Source organism: Neolamprologus multifasciatus, chromosome 19, assembly GCF_963576455.1.
Source record: "Neolamprologus multifasciatus chromosome 19, fNeoMul1.2, whole genome shotgun sequence".
Classification (NCBI taxonomy): Eukaryota; Metazoa; Chordata; class Actinopteri; order Cichliformes; family Cichlidae; genus Neolamprologus; species Neolamprologus multifasciatus.
In genome coordinates, this window is record NC_140457.1 from 23,779,911 (window position 1) to 23,797,846 (window position 17,936).

A 17,936-nucleotide genomic window follows, 5' to 3' on the forward strand; every position below is an offset into this window, starting at 1 on the left:
CTAAGACCTGAACTCTTTCATGGCATGCATTTGTAATTTCTCTTTGCTATTTGGGACCTGATGAATGTAAAAACAAAGAATGATGTCTAAATGGTCCTTTATTTTCATTTCACGTAATATGCATCCTCTTTTGCTTTAAAATGCAAAATACTGACCTGATCTTTGGTCCACAGATCCTTCGTTCATGTTAAAAGCAGTATAAGTGTATGTATAAGTGGCGTATTTGCCTTTGATGGCTGGTCACATTCCTCTCAATGAGCAGCATAACAGGAAATCCTCTGCTGTGTAGCCCCTTTATTTGTGTAGTCATGTGTTTTATTCAAAATTCAAAGGATGTTCAAGGTCAGCAGCAACTCCATCAGTTTTTAATGTTTTGATATTTTTTGTCTTTTACAGAAGTCGAATAATGAGTGGCTCTACCATGTAGGAGACGACTTGAGCAACATCATTGGACAGAAAAACACATCAGACATCAAGAATCATCTGCAGCCTGTAATAGAGAATTACCCAGACTTCAGGTAAGCATTTCTGCCAAATGCAACATGACGATTCACTAAAAATAAACCAGGAAAAATCCCGTTCTACCCTCTCTTAGTCTTTAGGATGCAGGCAGATTAGGGTTTTCCCATAATCCACTAGGTGACAGATAAGAAACGCTTAGGCTGGACTGTTTCTAGCCTTTTACAGATTTGGTGTGTACAATTTAGGCCAGGTTTCTACAAAATAACCCTGTTTTATGCCAATGGTTATGTCTGAATATAGAGAGCAGTGCTTGTTGCAGTTGAGCATTATTAAAATTTTCCTTTACTGAGCTTTGTTAATATTGTACAAATTAACAGAAACAAAAGCACATCGCTGTTTGTCTTGGATTAATATTTAGCTGTTAGAGAGGAGTTAAAGTAGGATTTGGTGGAAGAGGAAATCCTATAATTGGGTGCTTTGCAAGGGCAAAGAAATTGCTCAGTAATAAGTTACATAATAGCTTATTTTGTGAGTGCCGGTACATTTTTCTTTGTGTACAGGCTGTGATCAGCTGACCTGTGCTGCTTCTTTGATGGTGGTGGCAACCCCCAATCCTACTCAAGTAAATAAAAGTGAAGTAAAGTGTTTGGAAAAATGTACTTCTAAAAGTACTTTTGTTGCACCGTGTTCATTCATTCATGAGCTGCTGTAGCATGAGTCGAGTTCTATAGTCTTACTAATGACCTACTAATTTCATTCAGGTGTGTTGCAGCAGGGACACATAGAAACGTTTCAGGACACCGGCCCTCGAAGACACCTGGGATGTAACCTAACATTGACCATGAACACCACAGAACCTGTTTAGCCTTCACTAAACTGTATAAAACTCCTTAGAGCTAGTTAGATGTTAGCCGCACTACAACTTTATTTACATCTGTCCATGAACACATCACAGGACAAAGTGTAAGCCACTGGGGCGATCGTGGCTCAAGAGTTCGCCTTGTAATCGGAAGGTTGCCGGTTCGAGCCCCGGCTCGGACAGTCCCGGTCGTTGTGTCCTTGGGCAAGACACTTCACCTACCGCCTACTGGTGTTGGCCAGAAGGGCCGATGGCGCGATATGGCAACCTTGCCTCTGTCAGTGTGCCCCAGGGCAGCTGTGGCTACAACTGTAGCTTGCCATCACCAGTGTATGAATGGGTGGATGACTGGGTGTGTAAAGCGCTTTTGGGTCCCTAGGGGGGACTAGTAAAAGCGCTATACAAATACCATTTACCATTACTCTGGGATGTCATATTTTCTTATTGCTGATAAAATAAGCATTGACAATTAATTTATGTATTTATTTATTTTTGGAAATTTATTTGGGGGGGGCAGTTTTTTTTACTGTAGTTCAGGACAAGCTAAGGTCACGCAGTATGTAGGCTTTAGGGGTTTCCCATCTACCAGGTTTCTAATGAATTCTAATGAGTTTTATAAAAGTGAAACATGTATGGAGTAAACTATAAAACAACAGCATGTCTGTGTCAGAAATTTGTGGTTGTGACACACGAAGAAAAGCAGAAAGAAAAAAAATCCAAAATGAAGACACAACAAAAGTGTCAGACCTTCCCCTTTGTGGTTGTTGAAGCACATAAAGGGATTCTTTATCTTTGGTGTAAAACACAGAAGTGGGCAGATTGTAGCTGAATAGGAATCCCCCCTTATCAGCTGTCAAGTAAACCTAAGTGGACTTTGACTATCATCAGGAGAATGGGGAAGTGAAGCGGATTTCAATGACTGACCCAAAGCATAAGAGCAATGTTTAATTAGCTGTCTGTGACATTCATATAAACCCATCTGACATTTAGCATCAGGGATATATCTCGTCCAAGCACGACATCTGAGATGTGATTTTCTTGAAAGGGAGCCAATAAAACCTCAACTTCAAGTCTGAGGCTTTATCATTCCACACACACGTTCCACAGAATATGAATGGTATTTTTAACAGCCATCACACGATAATGACCTTTGCTCTCACTTTATGAGTTATGAACATGAGTGGGACAAACTGCAGACATGTGAGGTGATCAAAATAAACAAAAGGACATGTTGGTAACAAAGATGAAATCCACAAGTCGTGGTGATTACTCAGTGTCTTTTTCTTTGCAGAAATTTGGATATTGTTTGCACTAAATTTAGATCTGACAGCTTTTTTATGATGAGACAACACACTCCGCTCAGCAAACATGAACGGTAGAAAAGACAGTAGTTGTTCCAATCTTTTGACAGATATCAGCAAGTGATGAAATGATGCCTGAAAGTGTGTTCCTGAATCAGTGTCATACGCCTGAAAACAAAAGCATGTGCTCATTGGGGACAGAAAAACAGATTAGCTCAGCTTCCTGCTGTCCAGTGGATGGGGGATAGGTCCAGTGGACATTTCAGTGAACAGTTCCTGAATGACATTCAAAGCTCTTCTTTGGATGTTGCAAAACAGGCAGACTGGTCATGGTTTGTTGTAACAAAGTGCCTGAACATTATATTTAAAATAGGTTCTTTGCAAAGTTATGTGTTATGTGTAGACACAATGCACCTCCATTTCTTGAGTAAGGAGCATTTTTTATAGTCAGCTGATGCATAGGTCAGTGTAAGCAGCAAAACAAATAAAACGGTTTTTCAGAAAATGGTCATGAACTCGACTGAAAACAAGTGGAAAAAACCCGAAGAAAGAAACACCCTGGAGAACGATTGTTCAAGACACTTTTAAAAAGTTACAATAAAGTCTAGCTCTGTTGAAGCAACATATAAAGAGATTAATGGTGGCTAAATAGTGTTGTACATTATATAAATGTCCAAAATTAATTATGATCTTGTTCAGCTGACAGTTCGAGCCGATATTCAATAGACGGAACAGTTTTTGGCTCCAGTTGCGTTCTCTGATTTTAAGCCTTGTCTACATTTTGAGATTTAAATACAAATCAAACATCATCCATCTGAAAAATAAACAGAGATATGCTCTTGGAGATTATCTCAGATTTTCTCCACCTGTGAGAAAACATGATCTGAGAGGACTTTAAAAAGAACATTTTGAGATGCTGTGAAAGTTTTACTTTGGTGTATTTTGGCCATGGCCACAAAACTCAGCTTTTAGCTTTTAGGGTTCTAGGAAGTGGTTTTATCCTTCACAGTGAAAGCTTAAAATGTTTGGTGACTAATGAGAAGAGCTTGTGGGGTTTTTTGTTCTGCTGCCCAGCTGTCAACTGTTCACGAATCATGATCCAAGTGACCCATTTGTGGATGCCTGTGGTGATAATACCCCTGAAGTTGAGTCTTCTGGAATGCACAAGGGGTTACGGTCATTCACGATTTAAAATGCTCTGCTGTAAATGATCTGATGGTTCTTAGGTCTGCTTCACTCTCTGTTTAAAGGCATTTTAGAGTTTTGTTTCCTCAGTTCCCACCAGATTGCTGCTGTAAAGAAACCTCTTAACTGCTCACTGCAGGCAAAATCCAGATGTTCCAGCATTCCTATCATTTGATGCCTGTGCCCTGTTGTTGTGCAATACACAGCTTATCTTAGGTGAAACTTCACAAAACATGGCAAGAAGAACTATCTAACAAGATAGATCAACATCTGTCTGTCTGCCTCTCGCACAGGCTGCAAACTGCAACCGTTTTAGTTTCTAAAAGAAAATTGCGTATTCCTCTCGCAACATAACAGAAAGCTGAAAACCACAAAAACTTGTGCGCAGGAGACGAATGTTTTTGTTTATGAGAGCTAATTGCAGCCTCTGTAACAAAAAAGCAAGCTGGAAGCACAGAGTGCAGCCTGTTGACCCTGTATAGCTGAGGTTGGGATTTACGTAATCTCTCACAAAGTTTCCTCCAACTGTAGAAATGTGAGAGGAGGGCTTTAAATGATCCTGTAATGTTGTGGTTAACTTTAGACTTCATGCAATATGTGCATGGGGCATTGCCACATTCTTTCCCCTTTTTCTCTTTCTTTCGGTTCTGCTAAATGAAAACATGTGCATCTTTTTTTATTTCCCAAATGAGAAAATAAATACATTTAGCAAGAAATGCAGATGTTTCTCTTGCCAGTTAAAACTGAACTGATGTAAAGTGTGGGGAAAAACTGAAGTTTCAAAAAAAAGGTCAAAACTTAAAGAGATGATCCCTGAAACTAGAATCTTGGTTTGTGCTGTGAAGTTTGTAAGTCATGGGACCACAGCAGATACGGTTTGAGTAAATACAGGAATTTAAACTGTATGTTCAAAAACTGTACGTGAGTGAAGAGATCATTATAACAGGTTTAACTGTACTACCAAAAAATCTAGTAGTAAAGATACCGTGGAGTGCCTTTTTTGCTATGACATGCAGTATGATTTTTTTTTGCCCCTTTTTTGTCAGAACCTCACTGTTACAGCGCAAAGGTCTACGTGATGTGATCCTGAAAATATCCAATAAAAATAACAAACTATTGCACAATTATAAACAACTCACACATCTGCAGTTTGGAAAGGAAAACGAAGTGATTATTCCCAAGTTTAAATGTTTTTTTGATGGATTTATGTATCATATGATGTTGGCATCTGTGGATTGGCAAGGCTTTACTTTTACCCCGAAAAGGGAGGGAGTATGTAGCTATGGACAGTTTGACTCTCTGTTGGTTTGCAGTCTAGGGTCCACATTTTTCAAGATATCTGTGTGATGTGTGAATTCTGTGTGAATTCTGTGTGATGATAGATACCAATGGCAGCTCGAGCTGATTTAATTTTTGTTAAAATTGGGTCAAGGGTACAACAAAAGTTGAAAATCAGTAAAAACTTTGCATTACTCAGAACTTCACAACAGTAAACTAGACCTTGAGAGGTTTGCTAAGCAAGTAGCTATCTTCGTAAAATCCTGGAAACTATTCTCACATTGTTATTGACATGTAGAACAGAACTAGGGGTGGCTGTGGCTCAGGTGGTAGAGCAGATCAGCTACTAATCGGCAGGTCGGTGGTTCAATCCTTGGCTTCCCCTGTCTGCATGTCAAGTATCCTTATTGGGCAAGATACTAACCCCAAATTGCCCTCCTTCACATGTGTGAATGCATTTTAATGCAGGTTAGTTTGCACTTGTGTATAGTACGAGTGGGTGTGAATGATATTGTATACAGCGCTTTGAGTACTTTGGGAGAGTAGAAAAGCGCTATATAAGAATCATTCCATTTACCGGAACTTGTCGTTAATAGTATGAGGGAGGTTGTCTGATGTCATCTTTATGGGGGAAGAAGTTAAGACTCTCACTGCAGTATTAGCCAGATAGTTTTAAAGCATGTAGAAAAAGCAAAAGCCAGCGCAGCCTGCAGAAAATATCTGTTGGAGCTTTGAATTCTTCAAATTCTAAAGAATTTAATAAATGTGTTATATTTTGCAGAGTCAAAAGTTACATTGTTTCTCATGGACTTAAGTATTTAGATGACCCCCGTGGCTCAGAAAGTCACAGTTAATACCCTCAACTACTCAACAGCCTACAAAAAATACTTGGTGTTTGTATTTGGTGGGGGGGTTCAGGTAAACTGGACTTTCAATGGAATTAATATAAATTGGTTAACTAATGAATTAAAATAAATATAAATAGTATTAATAAATATGGAATTAATAAGCATTTTGATCTTGTTCTCCACTTGCAGTAAGAAGCACCTGGTTGCTGTTCTGTACTTCAGGGGGCTCATTAGGGGCCACGAACACCAGCTGATCCTCCGGCGACTCATAGCACTGAAGAGGGACGTGAACATTGGCAGCAGTGACAGAAGCCAAGTGTTATTTAGTAATATGCAGGTTACGGTCAACACAAACTGCCTGTCCAACTTCCCTTACTCCTGCTTCAGCTTTCTGATGCCAGACAACTAGGAAAACACTGCAGGTGTAACACAACAGAGTGTAATGACCCGTGTCACCTGTGGATTGGTATTGGTGACCTGTCCAAAGCCTTATATACTTTGCACTACTGATATTTGTTATGTCACTTGTTTTGTTTTGTTTTTTGTTTTGAGGTTGTTTTTTTTTTTTTGGGGGGGGGGGGGGGGGTTGCTTGTTTGTTTGTTTCTTGTTTATTTATGTGATAAGATACAAATAACTCAGACCAAAATGAATGTGTCACTCAGACTGAACAAAGTTCTCGTCAGTAAAGCAAACATGATTTGAGAGATATTTGTTAGTTCACTGTTCACTGAGTTAAAAATCTATTTCTACTGATAGGGTTAAATTAAAGCTCACTCAAAGATCCTTTCTAGAGTGTAGCAACAGGTGATTATAATGTGAACTTGTTCGTACTTTGCTTCTTGCTGGTCATGTGAGCAGTGGACTGTGTTTATACTGTTCATACTTGATGTGTTATATATAATGACAGTGTAAACTAGGAGATCTAAACTAAATTGTGTTTAATTTATGTGCATGTGTGTAAAACATTCTTCAGGATAATATGAAGCTAACAAATGACGTGTTTGCCGCAGTGCGAATGTATATAAAAAGTATATGTATTTAAGACTTAAAGATAAATATTTGCTGGCCATGTGAGATTTGTGTTTTCCAGTAACTGGCACGTGCAGTTTTTTGTAAGGACTGATCTTTGCTTAGTGTTTTCAACAAATTTTACAAAAAAAACAATCATATAACCCCGTATGAGCAAGCACTTTGCTGACAGTGGGAAAGAAAAACCTTTTAACAGGAAGAAACCTCCAGCAGAACCAGGCTCAGGGAGGGACGGACATCTGCCGCAACCAGTTGGGGTGACAGGAGGAGGATAGGACAAAAGACATGCTGTGGAAGAGAGCCAGAGATTAAGAAGAAATATGATTCAGTGCAGAGAGGTCTGTTAACACATAGTGAGCAAGAAAGGTGACTAAAGAAGAAATATAAGAAGTATAATAAAATCGGTTTTAACAAAGCAAATAACTAAATCCTGCACGTTTTTTACCGCACTACTTCTTTTTCAAAGAAAACAAAATGAATATGTAAAAAATGCATTCTTATTCCCTCAAAGTTTCATTAAACTTATGCAAGCTACAGATTTTGCATAGGTGCATAGACTCCGTTAGAGGTTGGATGGCTGATAACTTTCTTCAACTCTATGAGGAGAAAACTGAAGTCCTTGTCTGTGCTCCTGAAACATTTGTACCTAGGGTTATGGAAAATTTAGCTCCTCTTGCTACATTTGCCAAACCTTCTGTCAGGAATCTTGGCGTCACGTTTGACTCAGCCCTGACTTTGGGTGCTCATGTTGAATCTCTGGTTCACTCCTGTTTTTATCACTTGAGAAACATTTCTAAGCTGAGTCACAGTGTCTCACGCTTAGAACTGGAAATGGTCATACATGCATTTGTTTCATCTCGTTTGGACTATTGTAATCCTTTCTTCACTTGTACACAAGGCCTCCTCGTCCTCCTGTTTGTTTTACAAAACACTGCTGCAAGGCTTCTGACCAAGTCTCCCAAGTACTCGCAAGTCACACCCCTGCTAATTCAGCTGCACTGCTTCTTGTTACTTTATATTTTGTTTCCAGCGAGTCTTTTAATTTCCGAAAGTGGTCTTGCACAACACTTTTACCCCCTTCTGTGGGCCTTTAAAAGTTTTCTGTGGATATTATCTGCTTTTTCACTCATTTTCAGTCCCGTCATTGTATCTGACTATTTTCAGAGGAATGTATTTTTAATACTGACCTATGAATCATTCAAGCATGATGAACCTGTGTTAATTGTATATTTAGGAACATTGTTACTATCGGCCTGTCATATAAACATGATATGTGCCAATTTGTGTAGCTGAACACAAAATGCAGAAGTTTACACATTTTGCACCAACAAAAATGGTTTCTCATGTCCTTAAAAAAAATTGAGGAAATTGGGCAAGCGGTGGACAAAACAGGCTTAAAAAAACAATCTACTACAAATAATTGTTATCTGAAAGTCATGTCCCTAAGAAATAAGAGAAAATCCAGCAAAGACCTGACACAGGACCTGAGCGATTAATCTGACACTTTAGTTGATGCGTCTACTGTTTGCTGAAGCTTCATGAGAGCCAACATCCAAAGAAGAACTTTGAATGTCCTTCAAGAAAACTGGACAACTATTTCTGAAGACTGCTTAGAGAAACGACAAACAAGCTGCCTAAGAGAGTTCAGGCTGTGTTGAAGAATAAAGGTGGTCATACCAAATATTGACTTTCAAGTTTGCTAGTATTGCACAAAGGCTGTGTCCCAAAACGTCGGCTGCATCCTCCGGAGGCCGCATTTGAAGGCCGATTATGTCACAGCCAGGCGACGAAGGCTGTCCCAATTCGTCGACTCCTTCAAATGTGGCCGACAAATGCGTCCTTCATTTCCCCGAATTTGAAGGATGGGTCGGGTGTGTCCTTCGTGGCCCACCATATCCCAGAATTCATAGCGCGGCCCAGCCAAATTTCAGCTGCCAACAAGAGAGATCAAAGTTATTAGATTATTAGATTAAATAAAACTTTATTAATCCATCGAGTGGGTTCCTCCGGGATTTTCACACAGCTGAATAAACGTCAAACAGAAAATGATTAAACAGAAGTGTGAGACGGTCAAGAATTTACGCCAGTGTCCTGTTATATTTTAGATAGCAAGGAGCAGACGGCCGAGTTTATTAAACTCCACTGACACAGCGGTGACGCAAATCTGAAGGCTAGACCGTCCCATTTCACAGCCTCGCACTTCCAGCCTTCTCGGTCTTTGAAGGACCCGGCCCACGTAGACCGCGAAGGCCGGGTCCTCTGAAGGATGCAGCCGACGTTTTGGGACACAGCTAAAGTCTGTTTCCATGTATGTTTGTACTTTCAGGAAACCACTTCACCTTCTTCCTGTTTCCTAGCAAAACATAACAAATTGAGGGGTGTACAATGTTATCCCTCTCCCACGCCGATCACTACTTGGCAACTATTGTAATCTATGACTTCCAGCATCCACCACTTAATGATCGTACTGTAAACAAAAAAACAAACAAACCTCTAAATACATTCATGGACAATTTGCTTCTATTATAGGCAGGTCACTCTTTTTTTGTCAAAGCACAATAAATCATCCAATGCTGTCTCATTATTGCTTATTTATGGAAGCATTAGGATGTTAATATTAATATCATTCCCTCATTTCCCAATGTACACTGCTCAAAAGGCTACAGAGTACATACATGTAAAATCACTCGCCTTGAACAGAAACTTTCACTTGACTGAGTCCTTTAATGCAAAGATTTTTTCTTTGTACTTCCGTATTTTTGCCTCTCACTTGCAAAAAAGTAATCACATTGGAGCTGTTTGTACAATTTCTCTGAGGGTTCCCAGGATGTTTCTTCAAAATACTTAAATCAACACTTTTTTCATTCAAAATGTGATTAGCAGCCAATATAAATATAATGAGTCACATGAAAAAGAAAAAGAAGAAAAGATATAAATTGTCAAGCACGGTGTGTGATAATGTGAATTATTGTTTGCAAGATGGTTTGTTCCACAATGGATTGTGTTGCTGCACGGACGTTTTAAAGTGACACACAAGTAAGGATTGTTAGGCTGTATGTTGCTGTTGCACATGGCACAGGACCAATCTGAGTCGCATGACTTGTTAATAAAACTTACTACCCCGTTGGGTAGGAAATAGATATTCTGGAGTCTGTCGTGAATGAGACCAGAATATAACATGGTGGCAGCGGAGCGGACAGCGGAGCAGGTAGCGGAGTAAGCTGCACGGCCGGAGTGGACCCACGTGAGACGCCTGTCGGAGCGGTGAGCAACTAGCGGCTAATCGAGTTAGCACCGCAGCAAGGCATGAAGGGCCTTAAAGCGCCGCCGACGCTGGTATTGGACTCCAGTAACCTATCACGGACATGGAAGACCTGGAGGGACGAGTTTATGCTCTATGTGGAGCTGACCATGGAAGTCATGCAGCAGGACAATGATCCAAATCAACAGAAGTGCTGAAAAAGAAAATGATCAGGTTAGCGCACTGGCCCAGAAAAGTCCAGAGCTCATACTCATAGAAATGCACAAGTGTGGCTTTAAGAATGCTGTGCACAGAGAAATAAAGAAATGTAATGACTAATGTAGTTTGCGTTTGCAGGCATTTTTTCTTCTTCTTTAAGTGGTGCTAAAACTAAGCTACCATGCAAATATGGCAATAGCAAGTTCTTTTCCTTCCCAGTTACATGGCTAGGAATGTGAAACCAGGGTCAAGTCATGAGTCATTCATTGTCCCACTTAATAAAAGGTTTAACCTCCTAAGACCCAGAAATTATCTTTTGCTTTCTGTCTGGGATTTGACTCTGGGACATTTCTTAATTTATCTATATGAATCCTGCTGCACGATCAAGGAGGCATCATGGGCTTTCTAATGATGCCACATTTGTGGGGGATGTGCTAACAGAGCACATGAACTTTCTTTCTTTTTAAAAATGGTGGAAATTGCAGCATCCATATTATTAAGGCCACAAAGGAGGTTAAGTGATATCTTTTTTGTAGCTATTGCGGTTCTATTGCTTCAACTCAAATTCATTTTTTCAGTAAAAACGAACCTTTCAAATTAACCCATAAAAAGTTGATTATGTTCATCTGGATGTTGCGTTTTCAGTGGAAGAGACGTTTCATCACAGTGCCTTCTTTAATGTGGGCTGACTGCAGGTTTCCCCAACCTTATTAGCTGTAACCTGCACAATGACTTGAACAATGGGCTGTGAGGTGAGTTCCTTGATCAAGGAACTCACCTCACAGCCCATTGTTCGTCGGTGGTGATAGTTTCAGTCATTGTGCAAATGTACTGTTTATAAGGTTGGGGAAACCTGCAGTCAGCCCACATTAAAAAAGTCACTTGGATGAGTGACGAAACATCTCTTCCACTGAAAACGCAACGTCCAGATGAACAGAAACAACTTTTTGGGATTTTCTTACCTGGATGATTGAGCATGCATCAAGACCTTTCAAACACAAACAAACACCATTTATGAGTTTGATTTCTCTATACTGTTTTTCTTTTATCCTGTTAGTTTATGTAATTAATAACATATATGCTAAATGTGCACTAAACTCTATGTCTCCTGTCTTTATCAATTCAATTTCAACCATACAAAATTTTTTTTAGGATGAAACATGAAAGCAGGGCACCGTTGACCACAACTGCCAAATTTCTGGTCTTCTGAATACATCAAATAGAAAACATGCAAACTGGTTTTAAAGTAAGATCTGAATTTACTGGTTCCTAGTTAAAGTTAGTTCAGTAAGTTGAGGGAGAGTCTTCAAAATTAGGCAGTGCATCAAAGTATAAATTGATCTAAACGATCTGATACAGCGAATAGTGACAACTTTCTTAAACAGAATGCAACAAGGCCACCATGGAAAGATGGTTCACTTCCTGAATGGCAGTTCAGCAACCACATCCCACAACTTCAGAGTTATAGCTTACACAATACTTTGTATCCATAATGGACTTTGGATGGCGTCATTTTGCCTCTGCACAGGTTCCTCAAAAGCTGGTATGTCCTCCCCATGAACTTTCACCTTCTTCCTCTAATGTCTGGCCTTCCTCCACATCAACGTTTGTTCCACTACCACAGCTCTAAGTAAACTATCTCACAGCCACCATATCATTCTGTGATCAACAAGACCTGCTGCCCATTTCAAGGGATAGAAGATAAAACATTGGCTCTTGACGGAGGCGGTCGCACTTTCTCCCTCTCCCTTATCTTTCCTGCTTAGCTTCTCATGTCTTTTGTATAGGCTCGCTTATTCTCCCAGACTTGTTCTCTAAAAACCTAAAGAAGAATTATGGATTTGATCACCTGGTTCCTTAACGAAACTGACACACTCCTGGACTTGGGAGAGCCCGATTGTCCTGCAGAGACGTGTGCTGCCGGATACTCGATGGTCGGTTGCATCGTGTGTCTGGCCACACTTTCGATGGAGGACATTGAACGACATCTACCAATATGGAACTACGATAACGAGTTCTGGCTGATTGGAGCTGGCTCGGACCTGGCTTATCGAAGAACAAGAAGCGGCTACAGCTGTTCAAAATCCCACAAGGCTGGCCAACATGATACATGATGGGCAGGGCTGTGAGTACTCAAGACTGTGTTTATTGGACGCAATATGGATACAATCTTGGAGAAGAACAACAGGAATTAAGAGACCTGGTGACCAGTGATTAATATTAGACCAACTGTAAAGCTGGAAGCAGTTTGTTCGCACTAACCAAAACAACTGCCATCTTCATCTCATGCTGATGCTTAACTGACTGATAAATCTTAGGACGTTAATCCAAACACAGATTTCTATTACCCAAATTAAACTTAGTGAAAAATGTTTTAACCTCTAACAATCTGGCAAATCAGGAGTTAATACACGGGCTGCGTTCTTACTAAGCTTATTAAATGTTCTGCATATGCAGTGAATTACACTTTTTTGCTCCGAGCATCGTGGGGGAATTGTGAAATCATTTTCTGGGAAGGAACGAATTTCAATAGTTGGATCAAGTAGAGTAGCAGAGAGAAACATTGTGAAACTTCACGTGTGGAGGCATGTTAAATTGAGTTAATAACTCTAAGCAAGGTTTTAAAGTAAATCTTTTGTTGTCTCTGCTTTCTCTTAAGACTCTTAAGTTTATTTTGCTTTGACACATTTAAAAACTGAAAGTGAGACAGAGAATAAATATATGTGAATTTACAGTGTGTGAAGTCTCCAGACTTTCATATAATGAGCTTGTAGGATCTAGTTCAGGGGTGGGCAACTCCAGGCCTCGAGGGCCGGTGTCCCTGCAGGTTTTAGATGTGTCCTTGAACCAACACAGCTGATTTAAATGGATAAATTAGCTCCTCAACATGTCCTGAAGTTCTCCAGAGGCCTGGTAATGAACTAATCATGTGATTCAGGTGAGTTGACCCAAGGTGAGATCTAAAACCTGCAGGACACCGGCCCTCGAGTCCTGGAATTGCCCACCCCTGATCTAGTTCCTTCTTTCATAACTTCTTTCAAAGCAAAACAAGTTTGTTGCTTCAACTTTTTCTAACCTGCAACACCAATCACTCTTTATACCTGGTAATATTTTGAGTTGCTGAATTCGTTTAAGAGTGAGACACTGAAAAGGGCCCCAATGGAAATACATAATAACATTGCAGCGTTCACCTTAAGCTGAATGCATTGAACTTTAATTCACATTTATTTTAACATAAATCGCAGCAGCACTGGGAGAAAATGATAAACTACAGACTAAACAGCAAAACACAGGAAGTTCTAATCAGTGACCATGAAAAGGAGGAAAAAATAGTTTAGTTATCTAGTTTTGCAAAGACTTACAGGAATAAACAAAAACATGCAAAAAAACAAACAAACTATAATACGTATATTATTCGCCAAATGTTAAACCAAACTACAGCAGCTTAAATAAGTTGTTTAAACCAAATTTAAAAGCTGGATGTGCAAAAAGCTACTGACTGAGCCATCAGCTGACAGCTGCCAATGAGATGAACTTATCTGTGTGGATAAGTTGGTTAATCATGGAGGCCATTTGGTTCAGTTACATATGTTTCCAGTCATTTTTAAGTAACCTATAATAAATAAGATGTAATGGACAGCTATCAGACAAATCGCAACATTTATTACATCCACAGGGAGTTTTCAGATGCCATCCGGATGTTATTCACATCCTTTAATGTTTGATCATCAGTGTAACACGATCAAACGCCTCCCTCCTAACTTCCTGCTGTGGAGCAAACGCAGAGAGAATCGAAAGACAACGACTGCAAGATAAGATCCCTAAATTCATGGTCTTGACTTGATTTTGTTGCGTCTCTGTGTGTATATGCACAGACATTGTCACGATATGCGTAGACAGATCGTGTGGATTCTTTTAAGTGAGGACCCGAATGCAGACCACAGAAGATGAAAACGGGAAGTAACTAAAAGGGCGCCATTTATTAAGGCAGAAACAACAAACTAGGAGAAACATAAATAATAAACTAAACAGAAGATCGCCTGAACTGGGAAAACTAAGCATTATAAAACTAAACCCGGATAATTAGAGAGACCTGGAAAACAAAGCTAAACATACTGAACATGGAAAACCCGTGACTGTCAAAATAAAACAGGAAGCCTCGACAGACGTGGACTGGAAACGACGGACAGACGAAGAACACGTACACTTTAAAAACATACAGAGGGGAAACGGGGACGGCACATGAGACATGGACACAACAAAGGACTAACAGAACATGATGGCGGGGGTGAAACACACATGACAGAAGGAATGTGTCACATGTAAACAAGAGGAGAGGACAGGAGACAAAGACATTACTGGAACACATGAAGGGTGAGGGAGACACAAGGGGAATCTTATAAACAATGAACTACAACAGGGCAACCTAGGCCAAACAGAATGAGCTTAAGACAGCTAAATGAACTTAAACATAAATCCTAAACCATCAAAATATATTCAACTCAAAGCACTGGGTCGGAACCCATCTGTTGATATGGACTTTTTTATTCTGACGAGCTTCTGTGATTCAGAAAGACACACTCCCTCCACTACAGAGGTTTAAATGCAAATGTAGCACAAACGTTAACCAAATTTCTACATCATATGAGTCAACTAGATTCTGCACCACCGCCCTAAACCCATTTGATAAGCTGCACATTAATCAAACAGCTATTTAATGTATCCTACAAATTTAGGTCACATAAATGTTAGAAACCTGCAATTTCCAAATCTGAGAAATCTGAATTTTACAAGTGAAATTGCTGGAGGTAGTTTGATTAGCATAAACAGGCCCTAAGTTCAAAGTTAGGTGCTATTAACACCCTACTTTGAAAAGCACTGCCTGCTTTGTGGCATCTGCTTCCTCTGTCATTCTATCAATATAGGTTTTAGGCTCTTAGCCATATTGTACCATATTAGCACTAACACACTCATTTCACTAACTATAAAATACACCCACTCAGATCATTGTTCCACTGTCAGAGTGGCATTGTGAAGCAGTGAACTGGCTTAATAAAGGCACTGAAATACTGAAATAGAGGCCAGCCCTCAAACTCGAGCTGAACTCTTGCAGATAAGAAAGACATTCATCTTTCATACAGTGTTACAGCAGCACTGGCTTGGAGACTCCTCAGCAGGACCCAAGACTTAACAGTTTATAGTTCAAAGTTTTTATTTCTGGAATCAAGAAACTGAGAAGGCTTGGAAAAACTGGTAAGACAGTCCGAGAGGGCAACTTTGGGAGAGAGGAGAATTAGTCCAGGCCAAGTTATATGTCAAAGATTGCCTAACGGTGCTAAAAAGCTGATGATGATATGATGATATGTCTGGTTTCTGTGGTAAGGTGATTCAAATGACTGGTAAGTATTTGGCCAGAATCTTCCACATGAAATTGATCAACTTCACAGGTCAGTGGGTATTAAAGGGGTGTGCACTCAGAAGCCATGTAGTAAAGACTGGAAACCAAGATAACGGGAACGTTAGCGCTTTGTGAACTAGAGCCATGACAAAACCTGATTATCACAGATAACAATCTGATGGAGACTGGATGTTGATAGTCCAACCTATCAAAACTACTGACCATTTCAAGACCGCGACACAAAGACAGCACTAACAGGTGGATGGAAAATGTAATTGGTAATTTACATGCTGTTATGAGTCCCTTGCCAGTCATGTTGATCATTGACAAGTGTGCATCAGCTAACAAACCACAGTGTATCTTCCTAATAAAGAACCCATTCAAGTATGTTTCCTTTACATCACCACTATGCCACATCACTTAGTTATGTGTTCCTCATCAAAGGATATTCAACCATAATCCAAAGCAATGGCTTTAAAATAATTTGAACGTGGCAATGGCACAAAAACAACATTTGATTTATAAAACAATAATCCCCGCAGAGGTTAAGCAAGTCATTAACTCATCATCTAGCTATTTGACAGAACGGAACAACACGTCCTCCTCGCCCTCCTGCCCCTGTTAGAGACTGCTCGCTTTCTGTTGCAGTTGGTGATTGTATTCCTGCCTCTTGGTCTCCTTTCATAGTTTCTCTCTTTGCTGTCCATGCCAGTCTTCTAGATATACCTCTACTCACTAACCACAAACCATTGCTAGTTGCTGCTCACATATAAAAAGACCATAACAGTCAAGGGTATTTTTGTGCCAGTGTTTTCTCCACAATGAGCCCTGTCATCCTTTAAATGTGACTCGAGCATCACTAAAACAGGCTTACAGAATGTCTGAAGTCCTGAGAGAAGCACACATAGCATTATGCACATACACATAGCACACAAACATAGCATTATGCACTTTGTTTTAAAACATCTTGAAGATCCCACAGCTTATGTTCAGCTGCTTTTTATAGATTTTAGCGCTGCATTTAATGCTATCTACTCTTTTCTTTTTTCCACAAGCTAAAACAATTGGATGTACCCTCCTAATCATTAAACTGTATAATTTTTATTTAAAGTCAATAACACTGTGACCCAGCTGAAGGCAATGAGTACTGGTGCTGCTCAAGGTTGTGTTAGAGCTCCTATATTTTTGCACTTTCTAAAAATGAAGTCTTGGCTAAGCGCATGCAGAACTCTATTTTTAAACACTCATATGGTTGTTCCAAGGTTAAGTCTGCTTCACAAGAAAGCGGATATGATGATTTCCAATAAATGACCGTTTGTGGCATTGTGTTCGTTTTGAACGGAAAGAAAACTCAAGAGAAATTTGGAGTATCCGTGGTCACTCTGTTGTACAGGTTCAGCCTGATAAGTAGTTTGGTGTTTACAGTGATAGCAGATTTACTTGGAGTTTTCATGTTGACTGGGTTTGCTCTTTTGAACAACAGCTATTACATTTTTTACACAGACTGTGCATATAAAGTAAATAAAATCATGCTTCTTTTTTTTTGACTGTAGCACAATGGCATGGTGGTTAGCATGGTTACCTGACAGCAGGAAGCAGGAAGGGCCTTTTTGTGTGGAGTTTGCACATTCTGAGTACTCCAACTTCCCCTCACAATACAAACACATGCATTTAGCATGGTTAGTTAGTTGATGATTAACTTTTGTGTGTTAGCTCTTCGAAAGACTGGTGATCTGTTAAGGTTTTACCCTGCCTCTCACCATATGCATATCCATAGCTGGGACGTGCTCCCTCAGATAAGGATAAGTGGAAGAGAATGGATAGATAGTGTGTGGATTTTGGTCAATATCATGGTACTGCAGATCATTATAAGCCAGGGAGCAAAGGTGGTAAAAGTCTAAAAACTGTGTAAGTTAACAGACTTATCAGTACAACTGCTAAGTTGTAAAAATGTAAGGGTGGGTTAGAGATCCTAAAATAGAATTCCTCATAGGGATAGGTTATTTGCATAAAGTAAAATTATTTCAAAGAGTTCATATTTTGTGATTAGCCCACAGAGTGTTTCAGACAAAGCCCAATCTTCAGTGAGTTTAAAAGAGTAGCAGCTGTAATATC

The 17,936-nt window shown here is 39.7% G+C and overlaps 1 protein-coding gene across 2 annotated transcripts in view; it reads left to right on the forward strand.

Annotated features, from left to right (window-relative positions):
* Positions 1 to 13,196, forward strand: part of exoc3l4 (exocyst complex component 3-like 4) — a 34,810-nt gene extending 21,614 nt beyond the window's left edge. Inside the window, exons 13-15 of one of the 2 annotated variants that reach the window (XR_014871090.1) lie at positions 397 to 518; positions 6,123 to 6,891; positions 6,964 to 13,196. Coding sequence is in view for 1 of the 2 variants with exons in the window: in XM_085142750.1 (XP_084998876.1) it covers positions 397 to 518; positions 6,123 to 6,342 (342 nt within the window). In the remaining variant the exon portion in view is untranslated. Of the gene's footprint in view, positions 1 to 396; positions 519 to 6,122 lie in introns of both variants that reach the window. The other variant, XM_085142750.1, reaches the window with a different exon arrangement.
* Positions 13,197 to 17,936: the final 4,740 nt, after the last annotated feature.